The sequence below is a fragment of the Mixophyes fleayi genome, chromosome 9, assembly GCF_038048845.1.
Source record: "Mixophyes fleayi isolate aMixFle1 chromosome 9, aMixFle1.hap1, whole genome shotgun sequence".
NCBI lineage: Eukaryota > Metazoa > Chordata > Amphibia > Anura > Limnodynastidae > Mixophyes > Mixophyes fleayi.
The window spans coordinates 14625766-14649888 of NC_134410.1; the positions used below are offsets into that span (position 1 = coordinate 14625766).

Here is a 24123-nt window from a genome sequence, read left to right on the forward strand (position 1 = left end):
GCTGGACGTTCTTGGTTGATTTAGGTGCAATCTTACTAGCAGCAATATTGTTGCCTGTGAAGCCCTTTTTGTGCAAAGCAATGATGACTGTTAACCATGGTTATCTGCAAGGAAACACGTGCAGAGGAAGAACAATGATTTAAGCACCACCCTTCTTTTAAAGCTTTCAGTCTGTTATTTTAACTTAATCAGCACGACAGAGTGATCTCCAGCCTTGTCCTTGTCAGCACTCTCATCTGTGGTAACAAGAGAATCACTGACCTGATGTCAGCTGGTCCTTTTGAGGCAGGGCTGAAATGCAGTGAAAATGTTGTTTTTGGGATAAAGTTCATTGTCATGGCAAAGAAGGACTTTGAAATTAATTGCAATTCATCTGATCACTCTTCAGGACATTCTGGAGTATATGCAAATTGGCATCATCATAAAAACTGAGGCAGCAGACTTTGTGAAAAATAATATTTGTGTCATTCTCAAAACTTTTGGCCATGACTGTACACAGAACTTCTATAAGATGAACAAATGAGTTTGTGATTTCATTAAATGTTTCTACTGGGAAGATAATGTTATTGCCTGAAACCTCTACATGCCATTCAGGGCTTGGTTCAGCCACAACATGGCTGCCCCCACTGTGAGCAGGTGGTGGGTTCTCGTTATGTAAAATATAAAGTTTATTAAAAGGCAGCAAATAGAATGAGTTGCTTCAGAACGTCACACCCTAAAAATGTCACACAGAACTGGTAACATATATATAATGCCACACTTACCGTCGGGTCGCAATGGTCATTTCCAGTTATATTTTCACACCCCGGGACGCTTCTGTTCACAGTAGACACAACATATGTTGGAGCACCTGAGGTTGCCAAATATCTGAGGGAAGTTAAGGGGCCTTCAGAGCATCTCTATCAATTCCGCAGCATCAGTGAAAAAAGTGAAAAACAGCAGAGCATCTGGTGGTGCCCGTCAAGACCCTGCACTACTCCCGGAAAAGTAAGTACCCGCTCAGATCCTGGAGGGGTGGGGCTTAATTATTTGCGTAATCTGGCCCTGCCCCCTGCTCTATGATACCGTGAATGTTGGGATTATATGGCAGGAGTGGGGGCAAGGTGATGCAAGGGGTGGGGAATGGGGTAATGATGCTGATTAATCCAACACTTACCCCGACATCTTGACACCGAAGGGCTCCTTGCCGGCGAGGATCGATGATGACTGTTATGGGAAGCGACTGGAACCAATCCCGATGAAGCAAGAATCCGGCGCGTCATCAAGTCGCGCAGGATTCTTGCTTCATCAGGATTGGTTCCAGTCGCTTCCCACAACAGTCCTTATCGATCATCGTCGGCAAGGAGCCGGTGTCAAGATGTCGGGGAAAGTGTTGTCGGGGCAGTCGGCATCGATATGCTGACTGCCACCGATACAAGGGCGTCACCACACCACCTCCTGCAATTACCACCGAAACCTTCCGGAAGGATGCGTCAGAAAGTTGGCAGTTATTCAGTAAGCAATATATCTGCATACAAATAAATACCAGACATAAGCATTTACATAAATTGAATTGAAAATAAACTCCACTTAGTAATTGTGTATAATATATTTATAATGTGGAGGTAGCCATTTTGTGGGCTGATCCAATATGGAGGCGGATCAATCCACTAGTAACTAACCACAATCTATGAGGTATGTTGGCTCAGTCCACAAGATGGCTGCCTCCACCTGTGTCCGGTTCCATTTTGTTTAGGAAAATGTGTACACTAATACTGATGGAAGGATACAGAGCGGTTATACCCCAGTATGCCACACAGACCACCAAAAGAACAAATGTGACAAGAGGATATACCAGGGAGGACATGATGTAACCAATCGCCCTGAGGAGAGAAAGACAACCGTGTCACTTCATTTGTTGTACAATCAAACCACGCACCGCTCGACACTGCTTCCCTCACTCACTTGCTGGCCTCTTTAATCAGCGCAATCGCAATGAGAATCCTCTTACGCAGGAACAGCAGCAGTAATAGCAGAATCACTTCCACCACGATGAGCACTATAACTGTAAGCAAGAGGATAATTAGGTCACCAGAGCAACTTTAAGTCATAAATTATAAACTAAAGACAAAAAAATCCTAATGGCTACCGTCCGTGTTATACAGTATTCCACCCATGTGCAAGCAGTTTTACTCAGTATTAAAGAAAAATAATATACTACACTACTATAACCAGACATTTCTAACACTGCATAGGCACCGGATTTAATTTGCATGGCTGCGTGATTTGTAATCTTTTCCTGGGCGAGATATAGAGCATATACAAAGGTTTGTTTGCTAAAAAGCTAAAAAATTTGTAAATCGTGTACACAGAAAACATTACATTTTTTAGCAAACATTGTTAAAATCCTGTGCCCACCTCTGAATTCAGCTGTTGTAGTACCAATTGTGGACAACAGATGGCGACAGCAACTTTTCGGTGCTTATTAGCTTCTTGAAAACTAAAACTAAACTTAGTGTTTGTATTACATATATGTTTGTTTTTACACATGTGGCTATACAAATGTACATAACAAAATATATAGGTTAATTGGCTTCTGACAAAATAGACCCATGTGTGTGTGTAGGGGAAGGAATTGAGAATGTAAGCTCCAATGGGACAGGGACTGATATGAACGATGACCTATTCTCTGTATAGTAATATGATTGGCGTTATGTAAATAACCAATACTAAATATTGTCCTGGGATGGGATCCTACACTGTATTCAGCAGACATACTTGCAGACTTTTGAGAGGAGGTGAGGTGCGACCATGGGGGGAGGAGCCAAGATGACACGATTTGCCATGAATTAAGCCGTCAGGATGCGGGAGATTTGCCTGCTCCCCCGGGAGTCTGGGTGACCTATCCAGAATTCAGGAGACTCTCGGACATTCCAGGACAGTGGGCCAGTATGAACATAAGTAATGATGGATGGGGCTCAGCGATATACAGCAGTTCAGAGTATAACTTACAGATAGCCAGCCACGTCTCTTTCACATTGACGTAGACACCGATGTTGATGTTGAATCCCACATCGGATATGGTTGCTCCTTGCTTGTTCAGCTTGTCGTACTCCATGTAACAGTGATAGATACCTGTGAGGGGACAGACAGGCTCAGAACATGCGACAACCACTGATAGGAAGAGAGACAGCGGGAGATATTACTTGACTGACTCATACTTATTGAAGAGCAGCCTTCGCCTATAGGAGGCTAAGCCAATGAATAATGAATGAATAAATATTCATACCAATGGACAAGGGTTTCATAAGAACCTTTTCTACTAGATTAAATAAATTAAATACATTGGAATTGAACAATATACACACAATCCCCACATGCTAACAAAAAAAATTCAGTAGAATAATATCTTCTGGTTCCCTGTTCTTGATCCCAATAAGTCCGACACTGATTGCCCAAAAAATAACTTAAATGACCCATGGGAGGTGTGGGGGGCAAAAAAGACCAACCCCATCCTTAGGATCACTAGTGCAGACCAGCCCCCCTTGCCCACCCTTGTATTTTGCCACTTGCTATATACCTTGCCTATTATGGCCCTCATTTAGAGTTCAGAGCAAAGCAAAAGAAGGTGCAAATCAGCTCCTAGAAAAACCATGATACAATGCAAGGGGTGAAATGCAATTATTTTTTCCACAGAAGGAAAATACTGGCTGCACAGATACTAGACAGCCTTATTTTGACACTGCAATTTAGAGCCGAGATATGACATACCCCCCTTTCCCCCCACCCACTCGAAATATGTCCGCACATTTTATATTTTGTCCCCTGCAAAATGATTTTGCCAAGGTGCAAATTTGTTCCTTTTTAGCTTTACTACTAACCCTGAGACCCTATGTGTGACTGTATTATGCTTCTTTAATGTCCAGTAGTTTATTTGTTGGCTCTCTAGGTCTTTGTAATATTCTCTTCTCCCCCACTATATAGCTCTGCAGATTTTGTGTGCCTTATAAATGAACAATAATAATAATAATAATAATAATAATAAAATAGAAGGCATGGGGATTGTCAAACTCCCCGTCAGAGTAGATGAAATAGATCACCAACCAAACAAGATGGGAAATGTTTCAAACAGTTTTCCATGCATCTGATTGGTTGACCGCGTCAACCAGATAGATAATCCATCTAGGAGACTTTGTTTCATATATTTAGCAATTGCATATTCAATTATCCTGAGAATTCCACCCACTGTAATTTTTAAGCTTTGTTACTACTTTCTGTCAGCTGTAAATAATTTTCCAGCTCAATTACTGTCAAAATAGTGTTTTATGTCCCTGTGCAAGTTTTAGGAATGTCAGCTATAATCTAAAGTAAACAGGGTGGTCTTATTCTTATTAACTTTTTTACCGCAGCTCTGAAGTGAGAGCTACCTCCAGAGAACCAGTGGAAATGTGGGCAGAGAGATAAGCTGCCATGGCCAGCCACCAGCCCCATGCCATGTTCCTGTCCCACAGGCTGTTCATCATAACCCATCCATATTGCATTCTTTCAGCTATTCCCACAATTCACGTCCCCCCCACCTGCTCCCTCTACCCAGTGCCCAGCACCACGCAGCACCCAATATCCCACATCATATCCCCAACCCAAGGGTGTCGGGCACACGTTCATCGGTTATCATACTTTGATTTTGGTAATATTTGGCTTTAATAGCAGTTTGGATGGGATCAACAGGGGTGCAAGCAGTGGCTGATTATGGTGGGGGCAGATGGGGCAACAGCTCAATCCCCACAGCTCATGCCCCATCTCAGCAATATTATAAGTGGAAGTAAAGGACTGCGCATACCAATAGTTTCCCAATTGGTCCATAACGAGACATACCCTAGACTATATTCACAGCACCAACTTTTGCCCAAAGAGAGAGAGATTTTAGAGATTACCCCAGAGTGTCCAAGATTCCTTTCGGCAGCCCTGGTGATCTACTCTGGATTGTACTCTTGCTAATGAGTTTTTACTAATGGCTTATTATCTGGTGGTCAACAAATGACAAGAGACCGGCTACTGGCTACAAGGATCGGACCATGGGAGTCCTCCATGTCTGGAGTATGTAGTATAGTAGGGTTCCTAATGGTTTAACTGCTGAGATTTACCGTATCCAATGACCCCAATGACACCGATGATGAGCAGCCACACCAAGACCCCGGCAGTGAACCGCAGCAAGATAAGGAAGAGGAGACTGACCACCATAGCTATACCCAGAGCTCTGTAACACAAAGGGATAAAATGTCAGTTATATAAAAAGTCACCCTTCTGCCTTAATTATTCTTAGGATAACATAAAACAAGGAGGTGCCCAAGCTAGATTGTAATTGAGATTTAAATAGCAGTAACAGGTGAAATACATGGACAGTGCAACGGAGAAGAGAATCGGATCTCTAAACCCAGGACTCTAGTGTGATCTAGAGTCACAATATGTGTTTCATCTGCATTAATAGGATGTAGAAGGCAGGTTTAACTGCAGAATATTAAAGCAGAGATACATGTCCCAGTGTTTTAAAAATAGCATTAAAAAAACAAGCTCACCTCTCCTTGCTCCATGTTCTCCTCTCCTGGCAGACTTCCTCTTCTTTGTTTATTATCGGTTGCACACCCAAGAAGGACCTTTTTATTATTTACTTTTTTCTGAATAACTGACTCTTAGTAACATCACACACTAGTACTTTTGCAAATATTTTCTATTATTCTTAGCATGTTAAGATCATTTTTGGCATGTTAAATGTGTACATCACTATATAATATGCCTGGTACATTGAAATAAATAATGGCCTTCATCACACCACATGCAGTCTGCTGCTTCCATCTTCTCATGCACAGCTGGTACCAACCATCACACCCCCAATGGCTGCTGCCTCCATCATCCATACAAGGCGTGTCCCCATCACACCCCCAATGGCTGCTGCCTCCATCACCCATACAAGGCGTGTCCCCATCACACCCCCAATGGCTGCTGCATCCATCATCCATACAAGGCGTGTCCCCATCACACCCCCAATGGCTGCTGCCTCCATCATCCATACAAGGCGTGTCCCCATCACACCCCCAACGGCTGCTGCCTCCATCACCCATACAAGGCGTGTCCCCATCACACCCCCAACGGCTGCCGCCTCCATCACCCATACAAGGCGTGTCCCCATCACACCCCCAACGGCTGCCGTCTCCATCATCCATACAAGGCGTGTCCCCATCACACCCCCAATGGCTGCCGCCTCCATCACCCATACAAGGCGTGTCCCCGTCACACCCCCAACGGCTGCCGCCTCCATCACCCATACAAGGCGTGTCCCCATCACACCCCCAACGGCTGCCGCCTCCATCACCCATACAAGGCGTGTCCCCATCACACCCCCAACGGCTGCTGTCCCCATCACCCATACAAGGCGTGTCCCCATCACACCCCCAACGGCTGCCGCCTCCATCACCCATACAAGGCGTGTCCCCATCACACCCCCAACGACTGCTGTCTCCATCACCCATACAAGGCGTGTCCCCATCACACCCCCAATGGCTGCTGTCTCCATCACCCCATACAAGGCGTGTCCCCATCACACCCCGAATCTCTGCTGCCTTCTTCACCCCATACAAAGTGTGTCCCCATCACACACCAATGGCTGCCGCCTCAGTCATACCATCTCTACTTTATACACAGTCTCTACTCTGCCCAGGATGTGTCCTGCCACCGTGGGCTTCCCTCATACACAATCTCTCCACATACTCAGACATATCTCCTATACAGCAACTTGGGCCTCTAAGTAACACTCGAGCTATCCTAATACCAGTGATGCCATGTAAGTGGCTGTAGAATGGTCAATGCTGCATCTACAGAAAGAAATGAAAATCACTCACATGAGGATCCAGGACCACGACTTGGCAAAATCCTCAAAAACTCTCTTGCCCAGGTTCTGGAAGTTGAATGAATCTAAAATTTGACTAATACAGAAAGTGAGAAGGAATGAGGAAGACCGCAGACAAAAGTATTACAGGCAGGAGGAAAAAATAAGTTAACACAGGAATAGGGAGTGGTGGTAGACATTAACTTTGGAGAAGGGAGAAAAGTTTAATAAGACAGAAAAAAAGGTTAATATCAATAAAAATAAAACAAAAATATAATAATAATAATAATAATAATAATAATAATAATAATAATAATAATACTGAAAGGAGGGAGAAAAAGAAGGGGGAGAGAAAGAGAGAAAAGAGAAACAGAGAAGACAGGCAGAACAGATTGGACAGAACAGGTGGCGGAAGCATCTTACTTGGTCGCATTGGTAATGCTGTCACGTGTCTGGTTTACAGTCATGCCGTTGAAGTTATAACCGGGTATAAAATCGACACTTATATTGAGGAAACACCTGTTAAAGACTGAAATGAGAAGGATACCCTGTAAAAAAAGGTTTATTTGAACCTTCGGCTAAATCTCTTACTCCGAGGCTGTGGGGGGGGCTCAGATGGTGGGTTATGTTTCACTTCTAAGAGGCAGGGTATGAGAAAAAGAACTCCTCCTCCTTATAAACCCCTGCATGCCGCTTCCCCTCCTCAGATTACAACTAGTAGAGAAAACACACAACAAAAGGAGCAGAGAAGAACAGAGATCTGCATCCTCTGTAGGGTGGTCTGTGGCACTCCTCAACAGAAGGGGTAGATTGCATAAGAATAAACAGCCTCCTGGAAGATGGTTCCAATAAGGGGACCTCCACAGAGGTGGCAATGTCCACTTTTTATCATTTGACCAAGCCAGGTCCACCAGTACTACTCAAGAAGTATACACTGCCTTGATCGGGCCCAAAAGAGAACTGGTATCCCTGACACAAAATAGGCGAGCTGGATTGTAGTCCTAAACTGACTGTGAGGAAGCAACACATGTTTTTCTATGACCTTCGTAAAGGAAAAAATTATGTCTAACTGACAGAACTCCTGAGTCTTGAACATATACATCCGCAGGCAATGTGTTACCTCCAAGGAGTGAATCTCTGCTTCCTTGGCTTTGCAAGGTATGTGGGCACAAAAATGGCTCCACCAACTCCTGGTTGAAGTGAAAATCAACCTTATGTTGGAACAAGGGAATCGTATGTAGGACCATCTTGTTTTTGTTGACAACCAAGGTATGGAGCATGGGAAAGAGCTGCCAGCTAAGAGATCTGCCTCACTGAAACAAAACTAGAAGACAAAAATTACCTTTCAGGTGAGAAAACACAAGGGGAAAAGAACAAGGGATCGCAAAAGAACCTTCAGAACAAGCTTTAAGTAAAACAGAAGACACAAAAGAGAAAAGAGCTGTCAAACATGGCTCGCTCATTGTAAAAACACCAACATCTGGAAGCAGAGCCTACTGGAGAAAACTATTCTAGTCCTGGCGAAAGAATACTTTTTGACGCACACAGTATCAAAACGGAACTCCAGAAACATCATGGAATAAAACTGGGTCGCTTTGGGCCTGTTTACAATCCAACAAGGCAACTCCAAAAGCTGGAAAGTATATTATGTATTGCCAACTCACTGCATCAGGCCTTAAACGGCATGTTCCTCACATCAATTATGGCATTTCTGCATTCAATATCCCAAAACCTGTTGAGCTGATGAAAAAGAAGTGGCCAAAACTGGAAGTGAGCTCCGTGGAAAGCAAAACATTCTCCATATGCCTCACCATTTGTGGAGAAGAGGAGAACGCTTGAGCTTTTGGGAAGGAGTGGCCTGCAGACCCTCAACCTTCCTTGAAAGGTCTGTGACAATCTAATTTTGGGTCTTAAGACAAGGTGGCTTCTGAGAAGGAAGCAACGGAGGTACTCAGCCCTCCCCTGTGTCCCCTAAAAGGACAGGTAGGCAGGAAATACAGTCCACTGATATTAGGTGTAGGACACTATCCGAGAGAGGCATTGCTCTACAATAGGAAAGGACTGAAAGGAGTGATAAAAAAAAAGATGCCTAACACTTGCCAAGGAACAAAATAATAAATTCAGTAAGAGCACTGAAACAAGAATGGAGAAAAATCATGAGGGTTATAGAGAGTGGAAGACAGCTTATTTTGAGTGACTTATCTCCACTAGAGGACACATAGCCTACTGTCTGTGTCTCCCTACTGCCATTGGAGAAAACACATTCATAGTACAATAATTACCAAGTGATAATTGTCCGCTGAAAACATTTCTTAAACAGACAACTTACATTGAAGTTATAAGTGTGTCTATTACCTACAGACTAGGGGGTGGTGTGAAGCCATTGTAGTGACTGAATATTCAGAAGAATGCAGTCTATCAATTCACTAAGAACTTTATGGCTCCATGATGACATTAGTTCCGAGTGGATCAATAGGCTGAATATTGGTTGAGTCAACATAATAACTGCCTCCACCATTGTGTGTAGGCCACAGGTACAATTTAATCCAATGTGGGGAAAAAAACAACTATATAAATAAAAGTTCCAATACTAGGTCAGACGGTTATAGTTGAACATTTATTTACTACAGTTAGCCAGCTGAGAGCAAGTAATTGTCCTCCGAAATACATCCTAGTGGCTCAAGCAGGTGGACGCCTCCTCAACAACTACTAACTTTGTGTTCCAAATGGAATGTGTCACCAGTAAACCCTTGGTAATATTCCACCAAGGGATCTATTCATGCTTATGATGTGGCAGAGTAGAAGGATCCATAGATCCCTAGATGGTGAAATTTTACAGACTGTGTGCTTGCAACGAGTTCCAGTTTTATTTAGTACATTCTACAAAATGACAGCTAGAATCTGATTGGTTGCTATAGGCAACATCTCCACTTTTTCAAACCCGCAGTTTAGTAAATATACCCCATGGACTATGAAGAGAAGGTACTGCAAACGGGAAACCACAGTTCGATCAAAATGTTAATTAAAATAAAATCTCATTACTGCATTTATCAAAGATATGGCATGTTACTGAAAACAGGGTCATGCTGGTCTGGTGGATCTCTTGTCAAGGGGAGACCTAGGTGAAATGATCTCTTCAAATTGCTGCACCTACTGGGGCTAAATAAAAGAGAGAGACACAGATGGCTATACTCACGTGGAGCAGAGGGGTAAAGGAACACGGGGCACAACTCCTGGTCTGCAATTTGCTGTGAGGTCTAGGAGAATATGAGAAAAAAACACAACAGTATTAGCAGTGTAAGGGTTAATTCCATGTGCGAGATAACGGAGAATTGCTCTATTATAAAATAACGGTATATAATGAAATGGCAAATGTGCTACAAACATTGACCCTGGTTCTCACGGGGAATCAGACAGTTGGGGTCCTGCCAATGTTCATTAATGTATTTTGTACAGAACTCAATATCAATTATTATGATTGTTGCATCCTTGTTAATGTTATCATTATATGTAAATTGCAAAGGATGTGTCTGAAGAAATCTACCCTGTATTGTGCATGTGTTGTAACACGTAAATCAACATGTATGCAAATAATGCCTAAGGTTATGCTATATATTGTGCCACATTACTGTGTAATGAATTAACAAATGTTTTCCTTTTATAATGAGGGCGTTTTGTTCTTGTCGTTGTCTCACATTTCAACAACAGTCATCTTCCATACCCATTGGTGCTACAAACCACGAAAAGTATAAAGTTTATTACACCTACAGGAATTGGGGTGACTTTTATTGAAATTATATATATATATATATATATATATATATATATATATATATATATATATATATATATATATATATATATATATATACACACACATACACACACACACACTATATGGACAAAAGTATTTGGCCACTCCTGGTAATTACTGAATTGAGGTGTTTCAATCAGACCCTTTGCCAGATGTGTATAAAACCAAGCACCTAGACATGCAGTCTCCATTTGCAAACATTTGTGATACAAGATGGGTCGTTCTGAAGAGCTCAGTGACTTCCAGCGTGGTACTGTGATAGGATGTGTGCTACTGTGATAGGATGTCACCTTTACAATAAGACGGTTCAGGAAATTTCATCCCTGCTGGATATTCCACGGTCAACTGGAAGTGATATTATTAGAAATTGGAAGCGTTTAGGAACACCAGCAACTCAGCCATGAAGCGGAAGACCAGGTAAAAGGGCAAGTTGGTGGAGGCAGTGTGATGCTCTGCGCAATGTTCTGCTGGGAAGCTTTGGTGCCTGGCATTCGTGTGGATGTTCTTTTGGCACGTACCACCTATCTAAACATTGTTGCAGACCAAGTGCACCCCTTCATGGCAATGGTATTCCCTGATGACAGTGGTCTCTTTCAGCAGGATAACGCACTCTGCCACACTGCAAAAAGTGTCCTGGAATGGTTTGAGGAACATGACAAAGAGTTCAAGGAGTTGACTTGTCCTCCAAATTCCCCAGATCTCAATCTAATCGAACATCTGTGGGATGTGCTGGAAACACAAGTCCGAGCCATGGAGGCCCCAACTCACAACTTACAGGACTTTGGTTCTGCAGCTAATATCTTGGTGCCAGATACCACAGGACACTTTCAGATTTCTATATACATATACACACACACACTAATACATATACACCCGCAGCGCTCAAAGTGTGCCAGTAAATACCGATATGACCTACCGGGACTTCTCCATGCTCTGAAAGCAGGTGCTTCGCTTGCAGAACACTTGAGCACAAGACTACAGACTCTGCTCCAGGACAGTGTCTGCCTGGACAGAACTCTTGTACAAACACAGTGTCTCTAGATGAGTTATAATTCTATTGTTCTTGAACATAATCTCCTTTTTTCCCTTTCAGTCATATATGCATTGTCCCATTCCATTCAGACAGTCCGGAGAGAAACTAATTATTGTTTTTCCTACCGAATGCGTTTTCCCTTTCAAAGAAATAAATTATTGATCTAATTACAAATAATTTCCAGCCACACTTTATTAGTAAATTTGTTTCATTTTGCTAAATTATTGTTTAGCTATTGAATGCTTTCTGAACAGTTTCCACTTTTATGATTGGATATAGGCAGTGTTTAAACCAAGAACTCCAAAGAGACGTTACCAGGCTAATATAAGAGTAATTAATTATTATTATAATTATTACTTAATTATTCACACTATTGTCTTGTAGTTTTAGATGCTTTCTAACATTATATAGTATAATCTAAACGTGGGCATAAAATGAATTTCACAAGTGCACCTACCCGGCTTTAAGTTGTCAATGCTCCTAATCCACAAACATTTTAGCAACCCTCTGATGACAATGCCATTGTCACAAGCAAAATCTATGCATATTGCATAAAATCAGGTACAATAATAGGTGCAAATGGCACTTGTGGATCTCCTGGGATCTGCTGCTATTTCTGTTCTAACCTGTGGTCTAGACTAGTATGTTAAAGCATACTTGCCTACTTTCCGGGAGAGGGGTGTGGCCAGAGGGTGGGGCGCCTTGAATCGCGTCATTCTCTGTGAATCGCGTCATTTTAGCAAGGGAATTGCGGGATGCGGGGAAAATGCCAGCTCTCCCGGGAGTTCGGGAGACAGACCCGAATTTCGGGAGCCTCCCGGACTTTCTGGGAGAGTTGACAAGCATGTGTTAAAGACCTGCATACTGTTCCCGTATCTGTTCTGGTAAATTGAAAGACAAATAGCACAAGTGCCTGGGCTCAGGCATAGAGCAATTCCTGAACGTCTCCACAATACTACACAATCAGAGACAAAAACAGTTAAATTAGTACTAAGCAGATATTACTCCTCTGCATACTGACCAGGTTTGTAGTACGTAGATCAATACTGGGTTGACAGTACAGCGGGTTATATGCATCGTTCGGTTTGATCAAAATGTTAGCCACACTGAAAGCTGTAGGACAAGTTGCAACACACACCTAAAATACAGAAGAGTATATGAATAATACATACAACAGTTGTTAACCACTTCACGGCCGGGTAGTTTTCCCCCGTTACTGACCAGGATAATTTGGCGACGTGCCCATTTCACAAGGAATAACTTTCTTAGACACAAGCGAATTTTAGATTGATTTTGTTTCATAAGCGATAGTTTCCATTTAGCAAAACAGTGAAAAAGACTTAACTTTTTATATTATGGGCATTATGTGCGTAAACAAAGGCAAAAATAGGGGGATAATTTCCTTTTTTTATATTATTTCTCCCTTTGTTACGGCTTTTGCAATTGGTGCTACCTGAAATCTCTCTCCCAAATTGTAATCAGCTACTAAATATGTGTACATAAGTTTTACACTGCTGGTATCATTTAGAAATTTCGGGGTGGCCTCCTTTCCTTGTGATATTTATGCATTTTTACATAAAACGTGAAACAAATGTTTAACCATTTTTTATTTTATTTTTTTATTACTAAGATTACTGAACCTTTTGTTCATTCTTGTATTTTTGCTGAAGGTCTGATGGGTCGGCCCTGCAGACTAACACTGTTTGGTCCAGTGCACTTTACTAATCGAATACAAAACAAAAAGATTCATTTGGATCAAATGTAAAGCTGCTACAAGATCACATTTCCTTCTGACCCAATAGTCTAAGAGTTGATCTGATCCAGACCTCCCCTGTACTAGCACAAGTAATCCCTATATCTAAGGGAATCCTAGCCATTACCCATCACTATATATTTTGAACACAGCGCTCACATTGATTGTATCAGTCGGTTCCCTCCTACTCTCTGGACTCTTAGGCGTTCGCTGACAGATCAGGTAGTTTAATTGTTACCTGACCTTCACCCACCTTTCTATGTCGTCAGAGCAACAGGGGAACCCCAACTACTCGGAAAGCCAAAAGGCGATCGCAAAGTGATTAAGCAGTGGGCTGACTGGGCCTCTGCAGTGTGATATAGCGGCACAATACAGCACATGACAGGGACACGGAGATATACCTGTGTTGTGGGACACTGCAGTCCATTCATCGCAGCAGCCAAGACATTTGTACCAGTTAAACATTTCAGTATATTAAAGTACAGCACATAGGGCTTATCCCTGCAAGATAAACATAAATATTATAAATACAAGAAACATGGGCAGACCATGCAGGAGAGAGGAGCAGAGGGATTCACAGGCCAGGTCGTGCAGGAGAGAGGAGCAGAGGGATTCACAGGCCAGGTCATGCAGGAGAGAGGAGCAGAGGGATTCACAGTCCAGGTCATGCAGGAGAGAGGAGCAGAGGGATTCACAGTCCAGGCCGTGCAGGAGAGAGGAGCAGAGGGATTCACAGGCCAGGTGATGCAGGAGAGAGGAGCAGAGGGATTCACAGTCCAGGTCGTGCAGGAGAGAGGAGCAGAGGGATTCACAGGCCAGGTCGTGCAGGAGAGAGGAGCAGAGGGATTCACAGTCCAGGTCGTGCAGGAGAGAGGAGCAGAGGGGTTCATAGTCCAGGTCGTGCAGGAGAGAGGAGCAGAGGGATTCATAGTCCAGGTCGTGCAGGAGAGAGGAGCAGAGGGATTCACAGTCCAGGTCGTGCAGGAGAGAGGAGCAGAGGGATTCACAGTCCAGGTCGTGCAGGAGAGAGGAGCAGAGGGGTTCACAGTCCAGGTCATGCAGGAGAGAGGAGCAGAGGGGTTCACAGTCCAGGTCATGCAGGAGAGAGGAGCAGAGGGGTTCACAGTCCAGGTCGTGCAGGAGAGAGGAGCAGAGGGATTCACAGTCCAGGTCGTGCAGGAGAGAGGAGCAGAGGGATTCACAGCCCAGGCCGTGCAGGAGAGAGGAGCAGAGGGGTTCATAGTCCAGGTCGTGCAGGAGAGAGGAGCAGAGGGATTCACAGTCCAGGTCGTGCAGGAGAGAGGAGCAGAGGGATTCACAGTCCAGGTCATGCAGGAGAGAGGAGCAGAGGGATTCACAGTCCAGGTCGTGCAGGAGAGAGGAGCAGAGGGATTGACAGTCCAGGTCATGCAGGAGAGAAGAGCAGAGGGATTCACAGCCCAGGTCATGCAGGAGAGAGGAGCAGAGGGGTTCATAGTCCAGGTCATGCAGGAGAGAAGAGCAGAGGGGTTCATAGTCCAGGTCATGCAGGAGAGAGGAGCAGAGGGGTTCATAGTCCAGGTCGTGCAGGAGAGAGGAGCAGAGGGATTCACAGTCCAGGTCGTGCAGGAGAGAGGAGCAGAGGGATTCACAGCCCAGGTCATGCAGGAGAGAGGAGCAGAGGGGTTCATAGTCCAGGTCATGCAGGAGAGAGGAGCAGAGGGGTTCACAGCCCAGATCATGCAGGAGAGAGGAGCAGAGGGATTCACAGTCCAGGTCATGCAGGAGAGAGGAGCAGAGGGATTCACAGCCCAGGTCATGCAGGAGAGAGGAGCAGAGGGATTCACAGCCCAGGTCATGCAGGAGAGAGGAGCAGAGGGGTTCATAGTCCAGGTCATGCAGGAGAGAAGAGCAGAGGGGTTCATAGTCCAGGTCATGCAGGAGAGAGGAGCAGAGGGATTCATAGTCCAGGCCGTGCAGCAGAGAGGAGCAGAAGAGTTATAAGTCCAGGTCAGGCATATGTTTATATATACAATCTGGTACTATTTCATAACAGAAATTCAGCCTGCAGCAGAGGGATCAGCATTCACAGTCATGTAGAAGAAAGAGAAGAGGAGATGTAAGTGGCCATCATGAAGGGAAGAAAGAGGGGAATTATTAGTGGGGGCTCACATAAGAAAGGAAGAGCAGAGCCGGGAGTGGGTGGCATGTAGGAGATACGAGTTGGATGATCATGTAATGCAGGGGGACCGAGGTTGAAAGTTGGGGTTCATGTGGGACAGGAGCTGAAAGTGGGCATCATGTGGAGGGTGTTATGAATGTGTGACCTGATGGGAAGGTGGAGAGGATTTGATAGTTGGGTTAATGTAGGAAGGGAGTGGTTGAGATTGGGTGACATGTAGGAGAGGTGGAGAGGAGGGATAATAGCGAACCATCATGTGGGTAAAGGAAGGCAGCAAAGTGAAGACATAGTTGAGGAAACAGAAGATGTAGTTGTGAAGAAAATAACTAGAACACAGAGGATTAATAATATGGAGAAGTATATCTCACTTGTTTTCCCCAATCCCACAGTACATGCCGGTGGAATTCCGAGGGTAAATCACCTGGCGAGGATCACCATACAACCAAGCTGGAGAGTAAACACACAGAAGACTGTAATGCTAATTTAATAAAATACGAAAGATAAGAGTTTAGATTTTCATTATGACGTTTTCAGTGTTTCTTTGCCCTAAATGTTAAAGACTTTGGGACATTTTAGCAAATATTTTGTGACTTTTTGCGAAACTGCTAATCATTATATTTGCAAATTCTTTTGTTAACACCACAAGACATTTTAGCACTATTTACATTTCGCTGGCCCACATACTCGTTCACTGAATGTGCACAAATTAACTTCACACAAAATAATAAACATGAATACTGAAACAACAAAACAGAAATGGAAGTTTCTCAATACGTTATGAATACTAAAATGTTTGCCTAGTAAGCGCCTGATGACGCATTGTAGTGCTTAGTAAGCACATGATCATCATCATCATCATCAGTTATTTATATAGCGCCAACATATTCCGTAGCGCTTTACAATTGGGGACAAATGTAATAAACTAATAAACAAACTGGGTAAAACAGACAAAGAGGTGAGAAGGCCCTGCTCGCAAGCTTACAATCTATGGGACAATGGGAGATTGACACATGAGGTTAAGTATACATTTTGCATCTTGGCCCAGCCAGACTGCAAAGGTAGGGTGACTCATAAGCTAAATGATCCTGTCACACAATAATGTTGGTCCGGGGGTAGTTGTCTTGTGTGAAATTGTGTAACAGGCTAAAGGTAGTGAGGTTAAGATGGTGGTTGAGGAATATTATACGCTTGTCTGAATAGGTAGGTTTTCAGAGAACGCTTGAAAGTTTGTAGAACAGAGGAGAGTCTTATTGTGCGAGGGAGAGAGTTCCATAGAGTGGGTGCAGCCCGAAAAAAGTCCTGTAACCGGGAATGGGAGGATGTAATGAGGGTGGATGAGAGACGCAGATCTTTTGCAGAACGGAGTTGCCGAGTTGGGAGATATTTTGAGACAAGAGAGGAGATGTATGTTGGTGCAGCTTTGTTGATGGCCTTGTAGGTTAGTAAAAGTATTTTATATTGGATTCGGTAGAAGACAGGCAGCCAGTGTAGAGACATACAGAGTGATTCAACAGAGGAATAGCTATTTGCAAGGAAAATCAGTCTTGCCGAAGCATGCAAAATAGATTTTAGGGGTTTGAGTCTGTTTTTGGGAAGACCAGTAAGGAGGGAATTGCAATAGTCAATGCGGGAGATGATTAGTGCATGAATTAAGGTTTTAGCAGTGTCTTGTGTGAGATATGTGCGGATTCTGGAAATGTTCTTTAGATGTATGTAACATGATTTAGATATAGAGTCAATGTGGGGAACAAAGGATAGGCGTGAATCAAGGATTACACCTAGGCAGCGAGCTTGTGGGGTGGGATTTATGGTCATGTTATCAACAGAGATAGAAATGTCAGGTATGCTCTTGTTGGCGGGTGGGAATATTATTAACTCTGTTTTAGAAAGATTAAGTTTGAGTTGACGAGAGGACATCCAAGATGAAATGGCAGAAAGACAGTCAGTTACACGGGACAACACAGATGTCGAGATATCAGGAGAGGATAGATAGATTTGGGTATCATCCGCATAGAGATGATACTGAAAGCCAAAGGAACTTATTAGATTTCCAAGAGAAGCGGTATAGATAGAGAACAGCAGAGGACCTAGCACCGAGCCTTGTGGTACTCCAACTGATAGGGGAAGCGGAGCAGATGTGGCTCCAGAGAAATTAACAGTGAAAGAGCGATTAGAGAGGTAAGATGAGAACCAGGATAGAACTGTGTCTCGAAGACCTAGGGATTGCAGCGTTTGTATGAGAAGAGAGTGGTCAACTGTGTCAAATGCAGCCGAGAGATCAAGGAGAATTAGGAGAGAGTAATGGCGTTCAGTCTTAGCATGATGATGCCCATAGATTGTTTGCTTGCGAGCAGGGCCTTCTTACCTCTACGTATGTCTGTATTACCCAGTATTGTATTATTACTGTTTGTTCCCAAGTGCTACGGAATCTGCTGGCGCTATATAAATAAATGTTGATTATGATGGCGACTGTAGTGCCTAGTAAGCACATGATGATGGCAACTGTAGTGCCTAGTAAGCACATGATGATGGCGACTGTAGTGCCTAGTAAGTACATGATGATGGCGACTGTAGTGCCTAGTAAGCACATGATGATGGCGACTGTAGTGCCTAGTAAGCACATGATGATGGCGACTGTAGTGCCTAGAAAGCACATGATGATGGCAACTGTAGTGCCTAGAAAGCACATGATGATGGCAACTGTAGTGCCTAGTAAGCACATGATGATGGGGATTGTAAAGCCTAGTAGGCACATGTTGATGGCGACTGTAGTGCCTAATAGACACATGATGATGGTGACGGTAGTGCCTAGTAAGCACATGATGATGGCAACTGTAGTGCCTAGTAAGCACATGATGATGGCAACTGTAGTGCCTAGTAAGCACATGATGATGGCAACTGTAGTGCCTAGTAAGCACATGATGATGGCAACTGTAGTGCCTAGTAAGCACATGATGATGGCAACTGTAGTGCCTAGTAAGCACATGATGATGGCAACTGTAGTGCCTAGTAAGCACATGATGATGGCAACTGTAGTGCCTAGTAAGCACATGATGATGGCGACGGTAGTGCGTTATGTACTGACTGAACAGTGCTGTGTGTGATGTTCATTAGATGTTTTTTTTCACATCAGCAACATAAATATGGAAATGATATTTAAATGTTGTCAGCTATGAAGCTATAATACACACAAATTAACTCTTTTATGAGGGTCCTCACGTATGTGAAAGGAGTGAGTATGAACCTAACAATGCCTCTGCCAGCTGCCTCTATCACAGCCCTGGATACACTCTGTTGCCGGAACAAAATGTGTAACCATTTGCATGATTCACTCGCACAAATTCTTTACAAGGGTCACAAACATCTCAACTTTTCCGTCATGGTAGAGCTGCAGTCCATGGGCACAATTAAAATATCTGGGCTCCAAAGTTGTGATGGGGCCATCATAAAAGTATCTAATAGCATGAGCTATACATGCAATTAGTACTCTTGCACATTAGTCTGAATTATATTTAAACAATTATGGTATCATCCTATTTTTTTCAAATCATATAAGTGCATAGATAAATGTATTATGAAGCTGTAATAGGTTTATAATTTAATGCACATTTTTATCCTCTGGGATCGGGCCCCCCTGTGCTGCTAGACCCCATAACAGTCACATGGACTTTAGTTACACTCTTGGCTGTAGTAATTTTGTAGACCTAAGGTCTGATTCATTAAGGATCTTAACTTAAGAAACTTCTTATTTCAGTCTACTGGACAAAACCATGTTACAATGCAAGGGGTGCAAATTAGTATTCTGTTTTGCACATAAGTTAAATACTGACTGTTTTTCCATGTAACACACAAATACTTGATAGCTTATTTGTACACTGAAATTTAAAGTTGATATTTGTGTGCTACATGAAAAAACAGTCAGTATTTAACTTATGTGCAAAACAAAATACTAATTTGCAGCCCTTGCATTGTAACATGGTTTTGTCCAGAAGACTGAAATAAGAAGTTTCTTAAGTTAAGATCCTTAATGAATCAGGCCCCTATTGTCTATCTCTATATTGAAGATATGCAAACAGTGGACGGCACTGATATAATGGGAATAGCTGCTGCAATACTAGCTAAGCCCAGCAGGGGGTGATACACTCATTCTTCCAATAACTACTTTCTGTTTCTTTTAAACCAAAAGAGCAAAACCTATAAAGCCCCCAGTTGCCAGACATGCAATATGAGAATGATCTCTCCAAAACCATCTGTGGAGCCCAGTAATCTCCTTGGTGTGTCCCACAGTCCATAAATGAGTTAGTGACAGCAAAGCTCCCTGTGATACTCAATAACCTCATCGGCCATGGGAGCAGTGGAAGGCAGTTGGCAGCTGGCAGCGGGCCCTGAGGAATTTTTTCAGCAAATGTTTCCATGGCTCATATCTAGTTCAGGAACCTGGGCAGCTCCGCTGTGACGTGGCAGTGGTGTACACGCACAGAGACGTGTGGTTTAGCAAACACAGATATGCTTTCATATCTACATCTATGCAAAACTAATTCAGCCTTACACAGCACTAAAAATGAGGGAGAGAGAGAGTGAGCGCACAAGAGAGCAAGCGCACAAGAGAGCGCCTGATTCATCAAAGCACTAATCTGCCGATTTTGTGCATATCGTCCGCACAATCACTCTGTGCATGCCCAGCACAGGGAGAGGATTCTGTGAACACAAAGGGCACTTACTACAGCCTATGATTTCGGAGAGTGAGCTGGGCAGGGAAGGGGCATTTTGCCATAGTCAATGTACAGTAGGGGCGCGCCGAACGCAAACTCACACAGTCACGTCTGAATCCGGGTATGAGCGTCTCAAAGATACTTGTTTTTCTGCCATATTTCTTGCTCCAGCTACAAGGCTAGTCTAAGTCCTGATCAGTAGTGATGACAATCTTGTGTACATGCTATAACATGTGTTTGTAATCACGAGCAACAGTAAAAATTAATTTTATGCTCAATAGACATTAACAACAGTCTAATAAATGTATTTCATGGAGAATTTATTTTTTCTTAAAACAGTTTTATCATTAATGCCTTTATTATTAACATTAATTGAAAACATTTTTCCTGTACGTTCTTTTGCAAATTTATAATCCACATAGGTATTTGATGTACCCTGCAGCGTCTTGTGTAGTAGCGCACGTTTCTTGAGATCCACGCCTTCATGAATTAGCGAGTACGCAGAGCCTAAATACGTGTGTACAATACTGAATGCGGGTTGCGCTCAGAATATGTGGCTTTATGAATAAGGGCAGAGGGAGAGAACAAAAGACAGAGAAAAAGAGCGCAAGTGAGCGCGCAACCAAAGAAGGCAAGAGCGAGAACAAGAGAAAGAGAGAAGAACACCTGAATACTACATACATGGAAGCGATGCCAGTCTGTTGGAATTGATCAGTCAGTGCATTCAGATAAACTTATCTCTTGTGATAAGGATAACAGGTCTGTGTCACCCATCTTCAGAAGAGCCACGTGCTAATTTGCACTGTGTTTTTACGGCATAACAATACATTACTGTACAAGTGATAAGGCTGAACGGAGCTATCAGTGACTACTGTTTGTATTTCTGAATATATTTAACTCCGGAATAGACTCAGGTGCCCTGCATACATCTACACATTGGGACAGCCCCCCAAAAATTGGCCCTGCTTCTCACCTTAGTAAAGACCTGGTTCATAATTACACAGTGCACCTTCTCTTAATCTTGGTGCAATTCTTAGTATCTGTTCTTATTATGAATATTGTACACAAGACACACACACGCCTTGGAATAGACTACACTGAACAGTCTCCCTGAGGACAGGACCTGAGTGATAATATTGTTCAGGAGACTACAGAACAACACATACAAACCTGTTTCCAGTCGCAGCAGTCATAACTGACAGACAGCTGCACATATATACATTAAAGATGCAGTATTGAAGATTACTTGATGGAAGCAGCAGAATGTTGGGATGAGAATTACTTATATATGGAAACAAGTTTAGTCTTCTTACCCAAAATTCCAACCACTATGTAGCCCAGGATGAACACCATAAACAGGATACAACATATTATGTCCGTGCAGCTCCTAGAGAGGAATAGAGGCCATCAATGACATAAGAAGAGAAACACACAGGACTGGATTCAATAAAATCACAAAGCTGCAGCAGAGTATTGTGCATGAACCCAAATTCTCCTGTCAAGTTTCCCTTCCTGACCCATCCCATTACATGTATAATGCCAAGTGTGCCACGTCATGACCTGACCCTCAAAGTGTCTGTTTTACTATTAAATGTATAAAGTGGGATCGATTATAAAGCAAAATAATTCAGCAAAGTATGGCTGCCAGTCACACACAGACCCACAGCTCTAAGAATGTCATGAGAGATCATGGAGGGGGCTATGAGGGGGAAGAGTTTACAGTATACAGATCAGACAGAGCTCAGAGGGGCATTCCAAAGTCTATCTGTTCACTACCATCAAGTGCCATGTCACTGTGGTTGCCATGGAAGTTATGTGACACTGTGCAGAATTGTAAATCATTAATAGCAGCCTGAAGAAACAAACCAAGGAAAATGGTAAATTCAAAGATTCTTCTTACAACCTGCCACCGTGATGTATGTTACAAAGTCATGGGACTACTGTTATTACAGACCTAAATATATTTGAATTAAGGTTTCAACAGGGGAGGGAGTCCTTTTCACATGCACATTAAACTACCTGGCACTAAACCTCTCAAATAAAAGGGCAGAGGGCCTTTGAAAGCCTAAAAAGGCTAGTTACAGAGAGTGAGATATTTCATATTAACTACACAAGAAAGGGAGATTTCATTCCAAAGATCTTACGTTGTGTAAAGTATGGGAACATTTACATAGATTTATTCTAATAAGATTTCACCTCTTCAATCAAACTGTATTTGATGTTTACTGTACATGTAAATCAGCCCCATCATGATAGGCCCAGAGGAGAAATAAAAGGGAGATGGGGCCCAGAGGAGAAATAAAAGGGAGATGGGGCCCAGAGGAGAAATAAAAGGGAGATGGGGCCCAGAGGAGAAATAAAAGGGAGATGGGGCCCAGAGGAGAAATAAAAGGGAGATGGGGCCCAGAGGAGAAATAAAAGGGAGATGGGGCCCAGAGGAGAAATAAAAGGGAGATGGGGCCCAGAGGAGAAATAAAAGGGAGATGGGGCCCAGAGGAGAAATAAAAGGGAGATGGGGCCCAGAGGAGAAATAAAAGGGAGAGGGGGCCCAGAGGAGAAATAAAAGGGAGAGGGGCACAGAGGAGAAATAAAAGGGAGAGGGGCACAGAGGAATAAAAAAAAGTTGGAGAGAGGCACAGAGGAATAAAAAAAAGTTGGAGAGAGGCACAGAGGAATAAAAAAAAGTGGGAGAGAGGCACAGAGGAATAAAAAAAAGTGGGAGAGAGGCACAGAGGAATAAAAAAAAGCGGGAGAGAGGCACAGAGGAATAAAAAAAAGCGGGAGAGAGGCACAGAGGAATAAAAAAAAGCGGGAGAGAGGCACAGAGGAATAACAAAAAAAGCGGGAGAGAGGCACAGAGGGATAAAAAGAGAGAGAGGCACAGAGGGAAAAAGGAGGGAAAGCAGCATGGAGGGCACAGTGTGAGTATAAGGGGGCACAGTGTAGTTGTGAAGAAGGGGCACAGTAATGTGTGTGATGGCACAGGGGGCTTGTTGCAATGTAGTGAGTGTGAGGTAGGTGGTGGCTAATTAATGGGTGCTATTTTGTTTGTAGGGTGATGGTGAGGCAATTTAATAGTGGGGACTATTAATTTAAGATGGGGTGGTTTGGGGTCTATTGAATGTTGGGGTGAGTTTGGGGGGAATGAGGTCTATTTATTAAATGTGACTATGAATTATTTAATGGCAATGATGGTTGCGGGAAATAGGTATTGCTGGGGCTGTTTGCAGGAAGGGAAATAGGTTTACTTATTAAATGTGAATACTATTATTTTAATGTTGGGGCTGGAGAAAGGCCTAATTATTAATTGTGGGTGCTATTGATTTAACGCTGGGGCTGGCTGTAATTTTCTAAATGTAGCCATTTTTCCCCCCAAATAGGTCCTCCAACATTCCAGGACCCAGACAAGCCACAACTAAAGAAACCAGCAGCCACAGGTGGAGAAAGTGAGAAGAACAGGTAGGACAGAGCAGCATAGTGTGTGAAATGTTGTGATTCTAGTAGGGACAATGCCAATGTTTGGTGAGCCCAGTGGGCGCAGGCCAAGACTGAACTCTTTCTGTACACACTGCATTCTTCCTATACTACACAAGGGTGCTAGATGTCCTGAAAGTCAGGAGTGCTTGTACAAATGTCATGCGCCGGTGAATTCAGGACCTAGTGATTTCGATGTGCTAGCCACGCCCCCAATCGTGTGACCACACCCTTGGAAAAAAAATTTGCTTACTCAACTATAAGGGGGGCCCCATGAATTTGTTGTACCGGGGCCCTGAATTCCTCTTGGCAGC

The 24123-nt window shown here is 43.3% G+C and overlaps 1 protein-coding gene across 2 annotated transcripts in view; it reads right to left on the reverse strand.

Annotated features, from left to right (window-relative positions):
• Window positions 1-24123, reverse strand: part of SLC44A4 (solute carrier family 44 member 4) — a 55283-nt gene that overhangs the window by 9205 nt on the left and 21955 nt on the right. For both annotated transcript variants that reach the window (XM_075186538.1, XM_075186539.1), the window contains exons 3-14: window positions 21649-21722; window positions 15992-16070; window positions 13864-13963; window positions 12731-12847; window positions 10059-10119; window positions 7286-7391; window positions 6876-6959; window positions 5124-5236; window positions 2992-3114; window positions 1945-2044; window positions 1770-1862; window positions 765-867 (exon numbers count right to left, since the gene is read on the reverse strand). In XM_075186538.1, coding sequence (XP_075042639.1) covers window positions 765-867; window positions 1770-1862; window positions 1945-2044; window positions 2992-3114; window positions 5124-5236; window positions 6876-6959; window positions 7286-7391; window positions 10059-10119; window positions 12731-12847; window positions 13864-13963; window positions 15992-16070; window positions 21649-21722 — 1153 coding nt within the window. The remainder of the gene's footprint in view (window positions 1-764; window positions 868-1769; window positions 1863-1944; window positions 2045-2991; window positions 3115-5123; window positions 5237-6875; window positions 6960-7285; window positions 7392-10058; window positions 10120-12730; window positions 12848-13863; window positions 13964-15991; window positions 16071-21648; window positions 21723-24123) is intronic.